At 53.0% G+C, this 19001-nt stretch overlaps 1 protein-coding gene across 1 annotated transcript; it reads left to right on the top strand.

Annotated features, from left to right (window-relative positions):
- Window positions 1-644: 644 nt before the first annotated feature.
- On the top strand, window positions 645-3601 carry NFKBIA (NFKB inhibitor alpha; the record flags this gene model as incomplete). The annotated part of the gene is made up of 6 exons (XM_082000715.1): window positions 645-924; window positions 1276-1384; window positions 1863-2073; window positions 2572-2660; window positions 2779-3039; window positions 3554-3601. The coding sequence occupies exons 1-6, from the start codon at window positions 701-703 to the stop codon at window positions 3599-3601; spliced, it is 942 nt and encodes a 313-aa protein (XP_081856841.1). The 5' UTR covers window positions 645-700.
- Between the last annotated feature and the right edge of the window lie 15400 nt (window positions 3602-19001).

Below are 19001 nucleotides of genomic sequence, written 5' to 3' on the forward strand. Positions count from 1 at the left end.
TTGTGCAGATGAGGGGCCACGGAGGAGGGCTGTTGTGCTATGCTGCACCTCACGGCTGGTGGAACTTCTCTGAGCGTGGTCACCACCACTTCCTACGCTTACAGCCTGGCATTCTGGCCTGAGACACCCCACAGCCCCTCTTACCAGTAAGAGGGTGGAACGTCGTGGCGGGGAGGAATGCAGGGTGCAATACAGGCCAGCAAGTGCCCAGCATCTGCAGGTCGTCCTCAGCGTGCAAGTGGACCCCCACCCGGGACAAGGACCCCCGCAGACCCGCGCAGCCGTGCGCACACCCGCTGCCCTACCGGGGAAGGGGGACCGGGAGTCCCACGACAGGGCAGTGCAGGGAAAGCCCCCCCCCCCCCCCCCCCCCCGGGAAAGCCGGCAAGGGGCTGCAGGGAAGTACCGACGGGGACGCCGGGGAGGCGAGTACTTCCCCCCTCGCTGTGGAAAAAGGCCAAGTCCCCTCCCGGGCCGGCCCCTTCCCTCCCCTCCGCCGAAGGGGCCGGCCGGAGCCGATCCGCCCTCTCTGCCACCGCCCGCGGCGCCGAGCAGGACCGAACCCGTCGGTCGGGCTTTGACTGGCTGGAAATTCCCGTCCTCGGCGGCTCCTCCCCCGCAGAAATCCCCTCGCCGGGGTGTATATGCCAAGCGCCGCCGCCGCCGCCGCTCACTCGCTGGAAGCCGGAGCTCTGCCGCCATGATCAGCGCCCGCCGCCCCGTCGAACCGCCGGTTATGGAGGGTTACGAGCAACCGAAGAAAGAGCGTCAAAGCGGGTTCCCGCTCGACGATCGTCACGACAGCGGCTTGGACTCCATGAAGGAGGAAGAGTACCGGCAGCTGGTGAAGGAGCTGGAGGACATACGCTTGCAGCCCCGCGAACCGCCCGCCTGGACACAGCAGCTCACCGAGGACGGGGACACGTAAGTGGCGGGGGTCGAGGAGGGGAGGCGGGAGGGGACACACGGACACACGGACACGAAGCGAGGGGAGGAAACACGGCACGGTGAGGACGGGACAGAGTGTGCTGCCAGCGGGGAGGCGCCGGGCTGTGCCGCGCCGCGGCGGGGAGGGCGGAAAGTCCCTGGAGCGGAGCCAGGAAGAGGCAGCTCCCGCGGCGGCGGAAAGCCCCGGCCGCCGAAAGCCCCGGCTTGCGACACCCGCCCCGACCCTGCCCCGGGCCCTCTGCACGCCTGGGGGACTGGGTCTCTCTCTCTTTTTTTTTTTTTTAAACATGGGTCGTTTAATTTTATTTTTTAATTCCCCCCCTGCAGTTTTCTCCACTTGGCGATTATTCACGAGGAAAAAGCCCTGAGCCTGGAGGTGATCCGGCAGGCGGTCGGGGACCGTGCTTTCCTGAACTTCCAGAACAACCTCAGCCAGGTACTTTTCACCTCCACAGCCCCGAATCCGGATCAGCCCCGCCCCCCCCGCCAAGTTCTCTGGGGAATTCCCCCCCAAAAAAGTCGGTTTTAAATTTCTTTTTTAATTGATGGATATTAAATCAAAGCCTACATTCAGGAAAGTCCCCAGCTGGCTCCAGCCGGCGTTAGTACAATGCTTCCTCTCCCCTGAGAGTGGCATTTAACACCCGCATTTTTCAAATATGATGCAATGGGTTGCATCCCTCTTTATTGGGATGTTAATGATACCCTTCATATGGTATCCGGAGAGCCCTGGGTTCATCACTTCCAGACTAAAGGGCAACTGCACACTGAGTCGGGAAGCATAAAGGACTGAGTTTATGGGGTGTGTTTTTAACTGAGGGCACAAATCACCACGTGGTCGAAGGGTCTGTCCAGGCATTGCTGCCATGTTTACAGTGTAACTTACAGGTCTGCATTTTCTCTGTTGCCTGCAGACTCCTCTTCACCTGGCGGTGATCACCGATCAGCCTGAAGTTGCTGAGCATCTTCTGAAGGCCAGATGCGACCTGGAAATCAGGGATTTCCGAGGAAACACCCCCCTGCACATTGCCTGCCAGCAGGGCTCTCTCAGGAGCGTCAGCGTCCTCACGCAGTACTGCCAGCCGCACCACCTCCTCCCTGTCCTGCAGGCAACCAACTACAACGGTATGGGCATGCTGCTGTACGTCGGTGTCGGTGTGCTGTACCGAGGGTAGAGTTGTTGTCCCGCAGAGCTCAAAAGATCTCTGAAGAGATGGAGGAGAATCGTTATGCCCATTCGAGAGTTGACGAGCCCAAAGCACACAGCAGTGTCTGACTTCTTTAAGATGTCAACTGTCTTGTAGGCCTCCTCACTGTTGATTATTGGCTCTCATGGCTTTGAATTTTGCATTTTTAGTGAGTACTTTTGCAGTGCTCCTTTTTTTTCTCTGGTTAAAATAAGTTGCAGTCAAATACTGGAATAAAGCCTCTAGGAAATCTTTCAAAAATCCAACCCTGTTATTCATACTTACTGGAAGCTGGAAAGCTCTTCTAGAAAACACCCTTTTGCCATGGGTGAATTGCAAACTTATATATCATCCTGTCCTATGATCTTGACTTTAATTGAATGATAGGGCGTTACGTTAGACTTACTCAAATTTTACCCTTATTTGTGTTTTGCAGGACATACATGTCTCCATTTGGCATCTATTCAAGGATACCTGGCTATTGTCGAATACTTGCTGTCCTTAGGAGCAGATGTAAATGCTCAGGTATGTAATGTACACCGTGAATTTAACTGAGCAGGGCTGTGTAGTTGTAAGAATCAACAGGTTTGGCACCAGCTCTGGCTCTCCTAACATGCCGAACCGTCTGTTTATTTTCATGCAGGAGCCGTGCAATGGCAGAACGGCACTACATTTGGCTGTCGACCTGCAGAATTCGGACCTGGTGTCGCTTCTGGTGAAGCACGGGGCGGATGTGAACAAAGTGACCTACCAGGGCTATTCCCCCTATCAGCTCACGTGGGGAAGAGACAACTCCAGCATACAGGAACAGCTGAAGCAGCTGACCACAGCTGACCTGCAGATGTTGCCAGAAAGTGAGGACGAGGAGAGCAGTGAATCGGAGCCTGAGTCGACAGAGGATGAAGTAAGTAGCTGTTTGCACCTTTCCAAGAGAAAGGGAAAATCTTGCCCTTCGTAGGTTTTTTTTTTTGGTGGTGCTGCTCTGGTGACATGCTCCAGTGATCTCTTACCTATATAACTGATGGGTATAAATAGCTCATAAAGTAAGGTTATGCTGTCAGGCATCAGCAAGACGGCCATTGGGGCAAGCGTATAAATAGAATAAATTTAAGAATAAAATACAGAAAATGTATGAGGGAATGGAGGCTAACTTCATGCAACATGAGTCTCTGAACATCATTCTGTTGCTGACATTGACAGAACCTCGTGAGATAAAATTCAAGTTAATGGGTGGTTTTCTCCTCCCCAGCATTTGTTTTTCTAATGTTCTCAGTGTTGTTAAATGGCAAACGTAACCAAGTGTAGAAATTTTATACACTGCCAAAGTCAGGGCATGCAGGATTTGGCAGTTATCCCAGAGCAGACATGATACTCCCAGTAAGCGTTTTGCATTAACAGCCTTTTGTTTTTTCTTCCAGCTTATATACGATGACTGCCTTATTGGAGGACGACAGCTGGCATTCTAAAGCAGCGCTTTCTGTGGAAAGAAGGGACTGTGTACATATGTATAGAAAAAGGACTGACTTTTTTCATTTAAAAAGAAAGTCGCAGCGTGGAGGGAGAAACCAGGAGGGCAATACTACACTGCCCAGCAAGGAGCACGTAATTGTAACGGGACGGTTCCAGGTTCTGGCCTGTGTTTAAATACAGGAGTGGGATGTGTAACATCAGTAGAGATCTGTGGTTATTCGCACCACCTGATAAAGAGCCACATAGCCAGTCTTCTCAACCCTACGAAGCTAACAGACTGCACGTCCAGCCTGCTAGTTCAGAGATCTGTCCCGTGGCACGGGCGTGCTCGTCCTCTCACGGCAAGGCAGGCTCGTGCCAGTGCCCCGTCTCCTCGGAGGTGGTGTGTTAATTTGTCTTGGGCTGATGGCGCTCCTTGGCCTCGCTGACCGACCTCATCTGCTCTCGGTGGGGTGTCCCAAGCGGAGGAGTCAAACCAAGGGACTGGTGACCTCCTGGCTGTAAGGAGAAAGGTAGCAATGATGTTAACTGTGGGCATTGGAAACAGTGTGTTTCACACCATGTGTGTCATAATTGCTACACTTTTTAGCAATTGTATATTGTGTAAATACTGTACATTTTTTGTTTATAATTATTTTGGTACATGTGAGATATGTATTTATTAAAAAAAGATTACCGTACCTGGTCTGTAAAATGGTTCATTGCCCACCTTTTTGTCCTGAGATACGTGGGATCCACCCGCTTTGCTTTTTAAGAAACGTTTAGCACCTAGTAGACCGATGGGGTCACAGGCTCAGGGGTTTTGGTGGCTCGCCTCGGCAGCGGTAGGACGCCTAAGCAGCGCTCAGCCCTTCTGCTGCGGCTAATTTTGGAAGCGGACGTAGGTGTCGCTTCCTGTGCCCGTTGCGGCAGGCGGGTCGGGGGGCTGGGATTCCCCCCCTGCCAGCGCACGAGAGGGGTTTTGAGGCCGTCTGTGGTGGCGCCCGCCCGCCCTCGTGGCACCTTTTATTCCAGCTGCCAGCAGCTCTTGCCGCGACTTGCCGGGGGGGTTGGAGGTTTGCAGCGCAGCCCCGTGCCCGCCCTCGCTCTCGTTTATCACCTGGCCCGGCTCCGGTTTGAACTCGGACACCTTTGGATTTTCCAAAGGGGATTTCCGCGGGAAGAGGGAGCACACGCCCAGGAACGCGTGCTGCTGCCTTCCACCCCCGAAATTCAGGCACGGGGCCTCCCCGGGCTACCCGCTGCGGGGGCTACGGCTCCCCTTGTCAAATCCACAGCGGTGGGGGATGCGGCTTTAACCTGCTTCGGCTACTCCCGTGCGTTTCGCTCCAGCATTCAGGCAGACAGAACCTGCTCGCATCCTCAGCTGCACCTGGCTATCCTTCGGACTAATTTAGCCTCGGATTTTGGCCCGTTGCGTGACCACCTAAAGGATGGGTTGTGTGGAGGGTGGCCGTGCCCCCTTCCTCCCATGCCGTAACCCCCTGGATGGGGCACAGCAGAGCTGCTGACGCAGGACCGAGCTCTGCCAAGAGTGGTGGCCAGGGGACTCTGTGCTGCTGGCACCTGGCCCGGTTCAGGCCGCCGGAGAAGGCCATGGCTCCAGGTTGTGGCGGGACACCCATTCCCTTTTCCGCACCGCTCTTCCCGGAGGGTTCCCGGCCCACCACCTGCTCTAAGGAGGGCTCGCTGGTATGAGGAAGAGCAGCACAGCTGGCTGGGTGCTTCCTAATTTGCATGAGAGCCAAAGGCCATTGTGGAAAGGATTATATAAAATTGTCATCCTGAGTCATTTTTATTTCCCTTCCACTCTCATTGCAAGAGCGTAGCGCTGAAACTTCCTTCAGGCAGACGGGGCCATGCCTGCGTTATAAACCTGCAAAGTTTTCCAGGTGTGGGGCTGGGTGAGAATCCGCCAAACCCTTCTTCTTCTTGGGGACTCGCCCTGCGCTCCGAACGGCCACCGAATCTGAGCCAGGGACGGGGACAGGGGGGGTTATCCACCTGCTGCTACCGGTTTTTCACCAGCAAAGGATCCTGAGTGACCTTCAGCCTTTCTTGACTCAACACAATGTTTCCACGGCTGGAAATGGAAAAGGCAATGTTCCTCTCATGCGCTACCCTTCAGTTTCCCTGTTGCAAAACAGCTGTCAAGGCCCTGCGGAGGCATTCACCAGCTATAGATACCAGTGTTCTGCAAGTGGTCGGGTACGCCGCTGGACCTGGTATGCAAATATTTAAATAGATACCATCTGAATGCAAATACTTTTTATTTGAAGGCCAGAGGAAGGGAGGAAAGTGCAGTTATCAGTAGTACCAGGTTGGCTGAGTAGTTTTGGAGTCAGCAGTATGTTCTCTGCTGTCCATTGCAACGTTTAGACAAACAGTATCTTAGGAAAGTGCTGCTATAATCTTGCAAGAATTCTATAATGACTTAATAAATTAAGCAAATGCTTTACTGTACAAGGAAGTTTTGCAGCTAAACAAATCATCGCCCAGGTACCGCATGCTGGTTATGCTACTGTTTGCCTCCGCCAGTCATGCAAAAGTAACCAAGTATTGTACGCAGAGGAACTGCAGGTAAAGCAAGTAGGACGGAGAGTAACGTGTGTTTGTTAGCAAAATAGGTTGGGGCATGTTGTGTATTTCTGCATTGCTAACATGAGGGTACTCAGTGCAGAGCTTTGCCTGTTCACTTGATGATATAACAAGATTGTCCTCTATCCTTGATTGACCACTGTAGGTCAACCCCCGCACCCCCAGTTTTGAACATGTGCCCTTAACTGCTGCATGCCCACCCTGTCTCTGGCTTTTCCACATCTGTGCCTTCAGAAAGATCTTCTGGGAGTGGTTTTGGTGATAACCCGCCTTCATGCCACCTTCTCGGCACTCTCATGGTCCCATTTGTAGGACTTGGAGCAAGAGCTCTTTACACAGTTAGTCTGCCAGCATCACCTTTTCCTCATTCAGCCAGCACAGCTTCTATCAGCAGAGCACACGAGCTTGCTCTTGCTTGTACTCCTGCCAGTGCTACCGCATGCTGGCCCAGGTTTCCAAATTCTCTCCCAGCACCTTCGTTGCCTGCCCTGGGTGGCTCAGCAAGCTTCAAGAGCAGCCATGCTGCTGCAGACCGAGGTTTTATGAAGTTCAGTTTTCGTTTCCTGACGCTGACCATCTCTCCATTAGCCTCCTTCCTCTCCTCAGCTCCTGCGATGCCCATGTCCTCTGCTCTGACCGCCCTCAGCACCCGTATCTGCCTCTGCCTGCTCTTTTCTCCCTTCTGGGGTGAATGCCTTTCCACAGGTCCTCCCTCTTCTCCTGCTACACCAGCTCACCATGTACTCATTCACCCATCATGACATTGCACTGCATGAGGCTGCATTTTTGTTTCCAGCCTTTCCCCACTGCCCATTCTTGTAAATCTCTTTGATAATCCCACAGGGATATTCCCATACTTCCTTATATTGCGCACAAAGAGCTGAACTCCCCACTTCCTCCCACACCCTCCTCTTCTTCACGCTCCAGCTCCCTGCAGGCCTCCCTCACCCCAACCACAACCCAGGGGCTGCCTTCAGTCCTTCTTCTCCTGCCTTTCAGCTCCCTCATCATCGACCCTGGACTTCTCGAGAACCTTATGGTAGTGACAGACAAAACACAGGCTGCTGGGATGGCAATGGTGGACATCAGAGTCCAGGGCCTGATTTTCCCAAGGAATCCTGCTCTTGCCTCCACCGCAGCTTTGAGAAGTGTTAAAAGCAAGGGCAAAAGGCAACCCTGCTTCAAGGGTTGTGCACGGGGACGCCATGTCCTCCCACCAGCTCCAGCACCAGCCTGACCTTTGCAGTTGAGAGCAAAAACCTTTCAGCACCCTCCCCTCCTGCTGGCTCTGCCACTCTCAGGTGGTGGTGCAGCATGCTCCTCTCGGGCTGTTTGACCCATAGGTGTGGATGTCTCAGCTCCCTCAGCAGAGAGAGGTGGGACAGGCAGCCCCAGGAGCTGCCTGCCCACCTGCCTGCCTGCTGATAGGGCCTTAACTCTTCCTCTCCTCATCCTCATCCTTCAGCCTTTGACATCAGGAAGGGGCTCCCTATTGACTACTCAGCATTCTATACACCAAGAACTATAGGGCCAGACAGTGTTTACTGACTGCGCGCCCCACATCCAGCTGGTGGACACATCTACCTGCCTGCCCCAGCAGGACTTGATGCACCAGAAGACAGTGAGGCCACCGGGAGCCTTAATCCATGCCCAAAAGTGGCAGCCCCACTGCTGCTGGCTTTGCCCCACAGCTTCGGTTCAGATATGGATCTGCAAGATGGTTGGGTGAGGAAAGGAAAAGGTGGAGCCAGAAATGAATCCTCAGGAAAGACACCAGGGTCTCCGAGGTGGAGGACAAGTATCATTTGTGACTTGTTTTAATGGAAAATCTTCAGTGATGATGGACTCTGGGCTGGGCAGGGGCCCAGCACGTATCATTTTTCTGCAGAAGCTGAGCTGTGGAAATCATTAAGCATCTGGTTGTTCCTAGCAAAAAGAATCACAGAACAGAGGGCAGGGAGGACCCTCTCCCTGGAGGAAAGCCTGCTCTCATTTCAAGGGGTTGGAGGAAAGGGCTTTTCCAGCACTGCTGTGCTCCCAGCACCAGCGCTTTGCTGGAGGGTGAAAGCTGCACAGGATCCCATGGGTGAGGGAGAAGAAAAGTCCTGTCCCCTCCTGCCAGAGGGGACGGCTGCAGCACAGCCTGTCCCGGTCTCCAGCAAGCGCCTGTCACGGTTCTGGCACCTCTCACCTCCCTGTCCCTTCAGACAGCTCTTTGAAGCATTAACATCAGAGCCAAAAGGCTCCCTTTAAATGCTGACACATTTATCAGGCTGTAATGGAAGAAGCCGAAGTCCAGAGGGGTTGAAACAGAAACTCCCCCCAACACCCTGGAGGTTTGACTGCCCTCCCTCTCCTTGCTCCAGTGCTCAGATTTTCCCAGGACTCTCTCCTTCTCCAATTTTCCAAACAGGACTTTCCAGTCCCTGTCAGAAGAGAGCTGGGGTTTTCCCCGCTCACTCCTTTCTGCAGTGTTAGCCCTTTACAGCAGCCATGAGCCGCAGCACCAGGCTCCATTGCCGCTCCAGCAGCGGGAGTGCAGCCTCCTGCCTGCCCACCGCCAGCCCAGGAGCTTCCCTGCTCTGAAGGAACAGGCCTGCACCCCTTTAATATAAATCCTTTTCCCATTCCCAGTTTTAACTAATTCAGAGTCATTTTCCCCTGCACCTTTCAAGGCAAGTTCTTCATCCCTCCAGCTGAAAGCAAAATACGAGCAAATGTGTGCAAAGTGCTGCAAGAAAGAGCCTTAAAACGCAAATATTTTCAACACGCACGCACCCCGTGAAGGGCAGACGGCTACAATTACAGTGCAGCATTTAACTCCGTTAATTATTACCCCTGGATTTCAGTAGCTTGGAGGAGGGAGTTTCCTGAGGCCCTACAGAAGATCTCCATGAGCGCTGCTGCTCCGCTCCAGCAATGCTCCTTGTTCACATCGGGGACTGCCCTGGGGTCCAGCAAGACACAGCCCCCCGGAGGAGCACTGACCGGTCTTCACGGAGAGCCCGTGGTGCTCGCTCGTACAGCGTGGGAGGACCCGCATGGTGTCCCTCCTCCCCAGGTAGGGAAAGGACACGCCACATCTCAGCTCTGCAGGCATGCTGAGCTGAGAAGGACTGAGAGTCGGTAAGGACGGCTGCCTGGCCTGTGCAGCACGCAGAACAAAACCACCCTCTTCTTTCAATTTTTTCTAAGTGGATGGGTTTCCATTCCAGTGTGCATCAAGGCTGATGTTTCTGGATTTCATCTAAAAACTCAGGTGTGACTCCTAGCAGCAGCTTCTCTGAGATGTTCTGCCCCAGCAAACAAACAAGCAAGCCCTCCCCCAAGCTGCATGGAGGCTCCTTACCCCGGGCCCTGTGCCGAGCATGACTTGGGGAAAACCCTCCCGAGGAGGGGATTCACACCACCCACTCGCCCCCGAGCACACTTGACCTCCACCTCCTCACTCTTCCAGCCTATGAAATTTCCTGAGCTGTAGTAAAACATCCAACACCATCTGCCTGTCCATCCACCCCAGACCTCTCCCTGCTCCCTTCCTTGCTGCCCTGACCCCCGCAGCAGCAGGCTGAAACGCATGGTGCCCAGCTGCTGGAGCACAGCGCCGTGTTGCGGGGAGGCTCGCAGACTGCCGCGTCTCCTGCCTTGACAATCCCTCTCGCAGGACAGAGCTCAAAGCTGTTCGGAACTGAAATAATTAGGTGGAAAGGGGGTTAGCCGGCAGCGGTGTGGGAGGCTGGCAGGCTTTGCCTGCGGCCAGCCGGGTTTAAACAGGTGATCGAAGAGCACAAGGACATGTTCAACAACTGTGAAATGGCAAGAAGACAGGGGAAAATGGCAGCGGTGCCACCGGGGTGCGAAAACTATGTGTGGGACACCACCGACAGCAGACATGGGTCCAGGAGGTGCCTCAAATACACTTCTGAGGTGGTCTCGTCCCCTTCACAACCCAGTGGTAGCACTTTTCACACAGAAATGCTTAAGCTTTCCCCACAGCATCCTCGTTTCTGGCTCTGCCCCAGGGAAGGGAGGTGAGCAAGGCCAGGCCTTCTTCCGCTGGGTGATGGCACGCAAAGCCAGTTTCCCTTCTCCATGCAGCTGACTCGCAAGGTGATCCGATCACCCGCCTCCCTCTGCAAGCCGCTCTGTATCCGAGGGACTTGTGGAGTAAGGAACTGATAACTCTTCGTTTCCTTTTTCAGAGAAGTCTGGGCAAAGTGGGAAAGGGAAACCACGCAGGTTACTTGGCAGTTGGCTTCCTTCCATGAGTGGTTCCAGGCAGGTGGCATCAAGACCAAGCCTCCCTAGGCGTGACGCTCTGGGAAGCCTCTTCCTAAAAACACCCATGCAGAAGACAAGAGGATCGAGCTCCATCCATGCACTGCACACAATTAGAGAAGAACATCTCAGTAGAGCACATGGCAGCTCCGTGCCACAAGTAGGACCGCAGACATTTGTCACAAAGGCTTGTGTGTGCAGAAGGTGCAAGCCCAGCCGCACCGCAGCATCCTGGGAATGAGTGCCAAGATCTGCAAATTTTCTGCTTCGAATTTAAGAACAAGTGTAATAATTCAAGATAGCAATTTTTTTCCATTTTGCAAAGGAAAGGTTTTGTTCTGCTTTGTTTCAGTTAGAAACAATGTATTGTTTAAAAAAATCATATGATTAAAATCATATTGAGAACTTCCCAACTGAAACAGATTACTTCTGTAAACTCAGAAAACAAGAATTTGTTTTATTTTTTCTTACTTACTGGAAACTTCAGGTGTTTGTTTTCTCACTCACCTGAAGTGAGTTGCAACATAGCAGAATTTCCTCTACCACTCTTCTCCTGAGTCATGTGAACTGGGCATACCTCCGACCCGGGGCTTACCATGTTGTCCCTGAAAAGCCAACCCCCAAAGTTGCACCCAGTTGCCATCTATGTAATAGCTATTAAACTCCTCGTGCTTGCGCAGGGGCAAGTCTTCAGTTAGCCTTACAGCTAGCTGCCTTCCATCAGCCTTCATCATGCTTGGCTGCCTCTCACCGTCACAGCATCCATTCCCCTCACATGGGTACATCCTACTCCCTCTACCCATTGACTCCATCTTTTGGCTGCTCTAAATATATCAAGAAGAAAACTCAGCTCATAGCAGGTGATGATACTTTCAAAAATTGATCCTGAGGGCACTCTTGTGCTGAAAGTTTTAGGGTTGCAAATCAATCCATGGCAAGCATACGGCTTCTGGCAGGTATCCTGATGCTGATTCTGACACCAACCAGTGTGCTGCTGCTGGACATTTTGCCCATGTCTTAGACCATGTCTGAAGACTGATTCAACCCAAGGCACGAGACCAATGCACATGACCCAGGGAGTGTTAGGTATTTCCCATGCAGATGCTTTCATGCAGCAATAAAGCAAACACAGCTCGGTGTGTCGTCTTCCTGGAGGCAAGTCCCTCGCGTTGTAAGTGTGTTCGTCATGAAATGCCACCACACATGGCTTCTCAACATTACCAGAAGAAAAATGTTAGCTCTTCAGCAGTTCCGCTTCACTGAGTTTCCAGCTGAGCCCATGAATGCTGTTGATAGAAACTGCATATTCCTTGTAAGCACAGGATAAAGACAGCTCCGTGTAGCCTTATTAACAATTTTGCTTAATGGCACCTGAAATATCATCTTCATCTCCAGTCCCCAGAGCATCTGAGTCCTGTCTTTGAGGATAGCAAAGAAATGATTTGGGAGCAGCCTCCCGCCCGAGCTGGGGTGCACAGGCGAATGCTGTGTCGGTGGAGCTGCTGCTGCTGCGCAGGGTGGGTGCTGGCATGGCACAAGTGATCCTGTTCCTTGGTGTCCCTTTACCCCACACCTGCCCGCTGGCACTGCAGGGAGACCAAGAGCTTTTGCCCCCGGCTGGATATGACCCTGGCCCAGTGCAGAGGTGAAGAAGGGTGCAGCGCTGCTGGGCCCCATTGCAAAGGGGGCTTTTAAGGATTAACTAAAAGGCAAGTGTTGCCCTAATGATAGGGCAGACTTTTTTATCACTTTTCATCATCACGTAGCCCAAAGAGCAGTGCTGTGACACATTCAAAGTGGTGGCTGTTTGCTCCTGGTGGCAGCTCGGTCCCCGTCCAGGACCGGCCATCAGGCAGGAGCGCTCCTGATGTCAGAGCCCACGGTTGGAGCAGAAGATGTCCCCATCCCTGCAGCACTCCAGTGCCTGGCCCCCAAGCCCTATCCCATTAGCTGCTGGGGACCTGCTTCAGCAAACCACAGGAGGAAGTCAAAGACAAGATGTGTGACATCAGTGAGGCGTGGAGAGCACGGTCCTGCTTAAGCTCATCGGTCTGCCACCGGCATGTGGAAATCCAGAGTTCAGAGCATAACTCCCCGACAGTGTGTGTAAACAGTCATGACAATCAATCAGAAGCAAGCAAGCTTCAAAATGAAAGCAAGTACTGCAAATGTCACCCTTTAAAGGGTTAAAGCAGAGAGGCACCATGTGCTTTCAACTTCCACTGAAGCGAGCAGGCGCTCACCACCTCCGAACTGAGCCTCCAGGAGCAATTCAGAAAGGAAAGTGCAAGCTGGCACCGAGTGACTGAGCTGCTTTGCATGGGATTTCATTTCACCTGTTTTTATGAAGCAGTGGTGGGAAAAAGACGCATTGATGGTAAATGCAAATATCTGCAAGACATCAAGGCCTCAGCAGGGAACCTGCTTAGCTCTGTGGTCCCTGAGTGGTTGTGACTTGTGATTGACATGGATGTTGCGGCAATGACTGAATTCTCTCCTGGCTAGGAAGTCAGTCCCTTTATCCCATCAACATCAGTTGAGGGTTTTTTTGGCTCCTGCTCAGATATGATTGAAATACCTACCAAAGATCGGCTCTTAAAAGTGAGAGCTCGACACGCATGGCTGCCTTTGGCATTACAAGAAATGTAGAAGAAAGAGGAAATTATTTGAACTGCATGCATGTGGCATGAGCTGCATCAAGCTGCAGATAGGATGATTCCTCTCAGATGTAGTGCAGCAACTACATCGGTGTCTTTCTCCCTCTTACTGCTGACAGCTAAATTATTTCTTGCACTGCTGTAATGATACACCTAATAAACTTGCTCCTGCATAAACCCAGAGCATCTCCCTTTTGCTAACTGGCAACCTGTTGGGCGCTCTCACAGCACCTCACAGCTCTCGTGTGCAATGCCAGATCCGCAGCTGGCTGGTTTTGAGAGTGCCCAGGAGGGGCCTCCGCAAAAGCTGTGTGCTTCCAGCATCTGCCAGCCAGGGCTGCAGATGTCCCAGGAGACAGCCTCCTGGTGAGAAGCCAGGACAGAGCAGGCTGATCAATACCAAAGGAATGAGGGAGAGGGAAGGAAATGTTTTTGCTAGCAAACAGCCAGCGATTTAAATTGGGAACTGCAATAACACCAGTGAGCCTGACTGAATGCGGTATTACCTCTCAAAATACTTGTAGTATGAATGTTGTAAGTCCTCGGTGGGGAAAACTGAGGTACAGATAGTCAGTGGTTTATGCTGCAGCATTGGAGGGCTCAGCCTGCTTAAAACACCCAGGGCAACAAGAAAGTAAAACATCACTTCTCCTTAAAAGTACCTTCCGGTAACAATGGGCTGGCAGGGGCTGGGGCCAGCTCCATCTCTGCTGCTCACCATGTGTGTGACTGGGGCAAAAGCCATTGCCGCTCCATGCAGCTCTGCTGCTCCTCGCCCGGGCAGGCGTGCCTGCGCCTTAGGGCAGCGCACACCAGCAGATGCAAAGTGCTGCCGTAGGACATGGAGCCGCAGCCCACACTGGGCTTGTAGGCCACAGCATCTCTGCCCCGGCTTTGGGCTGTGAGCTCCCTGGGGCAGGGACTGCTTTTAAATAGGTGTTTGCAGAGCTGCCTGGAGAGTATGTGCTACCAGTCACCTCCTCTGCAGAGCCACAAAGAATATGAACTGGTAAAACCAGCACCTACAGTGTTAAAGGAGCTGATGCTTCCAGCTGCAGATGTACCCACTTTGATGTCTGGTGGGACAGCCTAGACTTGGGCTGTCGCCTGTGCACCAACCCTCCCGCGGGTCCTTCAGACTCTACTAAATTAGCAGATTTCCATCAATGATGCGCAATAAGGTGAGGTAAAAGGCTGTGGACTCCGGTAACCGGAGCTACGTGGAAATATAGGAGGGTTTCTTGCTGGGCGGGGGCCTTGCTGAGCCGGCAGCTTTCACCTCTGCTCAGCCCTGCTGGCAGAGGCACTCTACGCAAATGCCGTTCTCTAAGCTTTCACACACGGGACTTTCAAAAGGTTCACGCTCTTCAGAAAAAAAAAATTTATAGGATCAGATTTTCCTATGGCCCCTCAAGTCATTTTATTAATCACCGGGACCATTCTCAAACATCTTTCAACATTGAGAAATTCCACTTAATCACAGCCTGCCCTGCTACCACCTTCTCAGCATCAGATGGAGAAAGAAATGATGCAGTGAGGACCTTAGTCACACTAACACGGCTTCAAGGCTGAGCCGGGGAATGGGACATGAATCATCTTTGCCTTTTCTTTCTTTTAAGGGAAATAGAGAAGATGACTGCTGCTCTGAGTCGCATAAGGCACTGACGGGTCTTCCTGTTTCCTTCCCATCTCGGGCCCCTGCAGCGTGCTCCTTCCCTGTGCTTAGCTCCCTACACTGAAAAAGCCCGTCTCTCTTTCGAGCTACTCCTTGGAGGTTTGTTTACCACATCTCAGTGAGAGCCGCTGCACAGCTGTTTTCCAGGACTGGCTGGCAGAGTGAATTGCAGGATATTTTCCAAACAAGCCAGTTCCTCTTACTTGCTGGTGTCTCTCTTGGTCCGGAGGACTTCTCTGTGTGTACAGATGCGTAAGGGCGGCAGGATGGGGTAGTGGAAGATAAAAGACCAACTCCCTGGAAAGACAAAAGCGTGGCAATGATAGGCATTGCATTGCCTCACTTTTACAAGCCTGCCTGCTTGCTGGCGTCCACTGAGCACGTCCGGTGCCCAGGACATGGAGCAAGGAGCTGCCTACACAAGCAAAGGGGAATGCCAAGGCCAGGTGGGCACTTCCAGCCTCAGGCTGGAGGCCAGCACGGCAGGGAGGAGGAGGTGGATCAGATCAGAGGTCATGGCAGAGCTGTACTGTGAAAAGTGCTCTCCGTGGCCTCTGTGTCCTCTCCTTTCATCCCCCTGACCTGAGGCACGCAGGAAGGACGCAGCCTGGGATAGCATGGGGCTCCGCAGACCATCCCTCTCCTGCAGTGGAGTAACCGAGCGAGGCCGGCTCCGAGGCACTGTAATACCAGGTAGCAGAAACCCTCCCTCCGCAAGAGGAGAGAGGATGAGGGGAACTACCTGGAATATTTTGTCTCCTCTCCCCCCTTCTACTGGAAAATGCATAACCACAACTCCCCATGGGTGCAGCCCCTCAGGAGAGGAATAGATATCTTGCTAGAAGAATCCAGCATTTTTTATCTAGACATGCTTTGAGCAAGGCTTAGGTAACACTGAGCTAAAGAGCTGCACTCCACGCTAATGCTCCCTCCACTGCTTCAGCCTACTCCTGCCCAACTAAATGCTAAGATCTTCTGCGGCAGGCAGCCCAGCACGTCCGCCATGGCTCCCTGCCAAAGCAACCCGGAGCTGCAGCCCTTGTGTCTGTAGGCAGCAGCCGAGCACGCTGCGGTGCCTGCCTCTGCAAGCTGCCCAAAAGGGCTGTGTCCGAGCAGCGGGCTTGGGCTCTGCTGCGAGGAGAAGCATGCAACTCCTTGCAAGCAGGCTGGGTAATGGTTTGCTGCAAACCACCCCCCCCAGTGCATTGCTAGGGAGAAATCCCAGCAAGCTGCTTGGGTAGGCAGAGGTTGCCCTATTTTTGTTTGGGGTTTCCTGGCCTGAAATAAAGGCAGTTGTGCTGAGAGAAGCTGCGTGCATGCGGTGAGCTCGGCAGGTTGCGGGCGTGGGATCTCTGGCACACGAGGGGACTATCTGCGCAGTGTAGCCAGAGTACTTCAGCTGCACTTGTGCAATCGAGACTCCAGGATTTCCAAACACTCGGGTGACAGGTCACAGCTGCTCTTCTGCTGGGGTTTCTCCATGTCAGACAGCCAAAGTACTCTGTTCAGCACAGACAAAATTTCCAAGGGTGAGAAGTAAGCATGTCCAGGGAGGCTGCAGACACGGGGTGACTGGTCTGTGCTTGGCGGATCTCCTCCACGGAAAAGGTCAGAGGAATCCTCCCCTACAGATGACTCGCCAAGGATGGAGCTGCGCAGTGCTCTGTTGGCTCTATCCATGTGCCCACACACACATGCTAGCAGGCTATTAGCATTCCTGGCTGGTCTGAGCCCTGGTTTGGACAGAAACGTGCCATTCAGCAGCCAGGGCTGCATATTGAGTAGCTTGTTATTAATTTTGGTACAGCTTGCTTTTTTTGTTGCCATGAGCTTGCAGCCATCCAAACTCAAATGACATGTAAAGCTGGGAATCCCCTCGCCCCAAAAGCTTTCTATCACCCAAATAAAGTCACCTCTCTAAGCCACGGGCCATCAACCTTGTTCCATCTCTTGGCAGGATGCCTGCCAGCCACATAGCAATGCCAGTGCTCAGAAACAGGCACCCACCCTGGCTGCAGAGCAACCTGCAAGCAGACACAGCTTCCAGGGTTTGCTTTTGCTGTTTTGATCCCAATGCTCTCTCTCTTTCTCCCAGCCCACTACCACTCTGGAGCTGCCAGCCATGGCCAGTACTGGCTTCTGACAGCCAGCACCCTGGTCACACAAGCTCCTGTGCAGAGTAGGTTTATCAGCTCACTGAACTCTTGTGCTTTGTTTGATTAGATTTAGCAGCTCGAAGGGGGTAAACAAGTCTGTTCCTAGAAGCTTTGCCGCAGGAAAAGCTTTTTGGCAATCTCTGTTGGCCACCAGAGACAGGTGGTGCCAGAAGTTACATAAGCAGGGAAGCCCCCGGCAGGCGATTTTGCAACAGCATCTGGAGCACCCAGGCTGTCGTGACAGCTTCCAAGGTCGCTTTTCTCCATCGGCCCCAGCACGTCTCTCTGGCACTTGCTGCAGTAGCTGCACGTGCTTGCTGAGCGCTTGTGCAACGTGAGAATCAAAGCTGCGCTTGGGGCAATCTGAGCTCATGTTTTCTTCTACTTCTACTGCAAAACAGAGGCCTCGTCCTTGGAGTTGAGCAAACCCGTAATTTGTGCTGGGGATGATCAGCCCTGGGTGCATGTGGAGCCACTGAGGGAGCTGCTCGCATTGCTTGCCACACTGCAATTTATTTATTTCAAGCTGTGTCAAGGACACTGGGTTACATGAAGAAAACAGCTCATTGAGCAACAGGCTGAGGTTGACACTTAGTAAGGCCACTGCAATCCCCAGCTCAGAAACCTTTCCAGTCCAGTGTGTTGTCTTCAGCCATGACCAATGCTGGAAACGCTGGGGTAGAACCTCACCATCACTTGGGCTCCTAGGCAACTAGTAGAGCAGATTGATGCAGGCAGATGCTTTTGCCCATGTTGGTGACTATCGTAACTACCCAGCAGGAGGAGAATTAAGAGCAGTATAATCCAGTCCCAGCTGGAGCTCATGCTGGAGCGCCTACAGAAGTGTCATTCTGAAGTTCCACAGAAATACAGCAGCTATTATGTCCCAGCTTCAGGAAAAACTACTTGTTCTCCAGTAGAATAGCAGAAGTCAGCACTTGGGCATGGATCCCAGAAGAGATTTAAAACCCTAAATCAGGATGCTGGTAGGCTGTGAAAGCCTGTATCCAAACACACCATCTGGAAAGCTGGTGCTCAGCGGCTCCCTACCTCCTGCAGCATGTACCACTCACTAGTGACTTCTCTCTGCTTGCCTAGGAAGTCCTCGAGCAGCTGGGGGTCTGCGTGGGTGGGTGCCTCACCTGGGGACCCTTCGATGGGCATCGCGTACACCCTCCTGAGAGGAAGGACTGCTAGATCTTCCCTCCCTTCTGGCCGAGCAACCTAATCCCCCAGTTGGCCCCACCTTGCATACTCTGTTCTGATCCAACACCACCGCCCTGAACCCCTGGCATTAGGAAAGGAGAGGAGACGGTGTGTCCCCTCCTCTCGCTCGCCCTCCTGCCTGGGGGCCAGGGCTCATCTTCTATGGACATGTGCTCAGCTGTCCTCAGAGACAGGCAAGAAACCTGTTTTACCCTAGCTGGAAGTGTATTATGTTCACCCGGGAGATTGTTACCTTTGGCATATTTCGGGAGGAAAAGAGAAAGGCTGTGAAAGAGCAGCAAGCGTTCACACCAGACCCTAGGAAACAGCCAGCCCCAGCTGGGCCGAGAGCCCGGCTGTTGAGAGAGGCAGATCTTCAAGCAGACCCTGTGCTCAGTGTTTCCAGCTGACCAGTGGCTCCATTTAGCACGGGGCTGGTTTGGTGTTTTCGGTCCCTCGTGGAGAAGCACACCACCAGGACAGGGCTTGCTTCAGGCCTAGCTTTGCTGATGGAGGAGCTGATGACCCTGGTCTGCCCGGCCACCGCCATACCGCGGCTGTCAGGGAGGGTTGCATGAGCTTTCCCCCAGTTCAGTTCAGACAGAACCAGCCAGGGTGGCTCAGAAGAGTTTAAATTAACCTGTATAATTTTGCCTGAAGCAAACCCAGGGAACTGCGCTCTAATTACTCCACCAGCCATCTGAGGGGGAGCAACCTCCAGTGGGAGGGGTAGGCAAGAGCAGGGAGGCTGACGACCTCTTCCAGAGCTGTGTCTGGAGGAAGAGACGTCCTTGCGGCCCAATGCACACAGGAAACCCCTCCTAGA

The sequence above is a fragment of the Phaethon aethereus genome, assembly GCF_964289735.1.
Source record: "Phaethon aethereus genome assembly, chromosome: 5".
Classification (NCBI taxonomy): Eukaryota; Metazoa; Chordata; class Aves; order Phaethontiformes; family Phaethontidae; genus Phaethon; species Phaethon aethereus.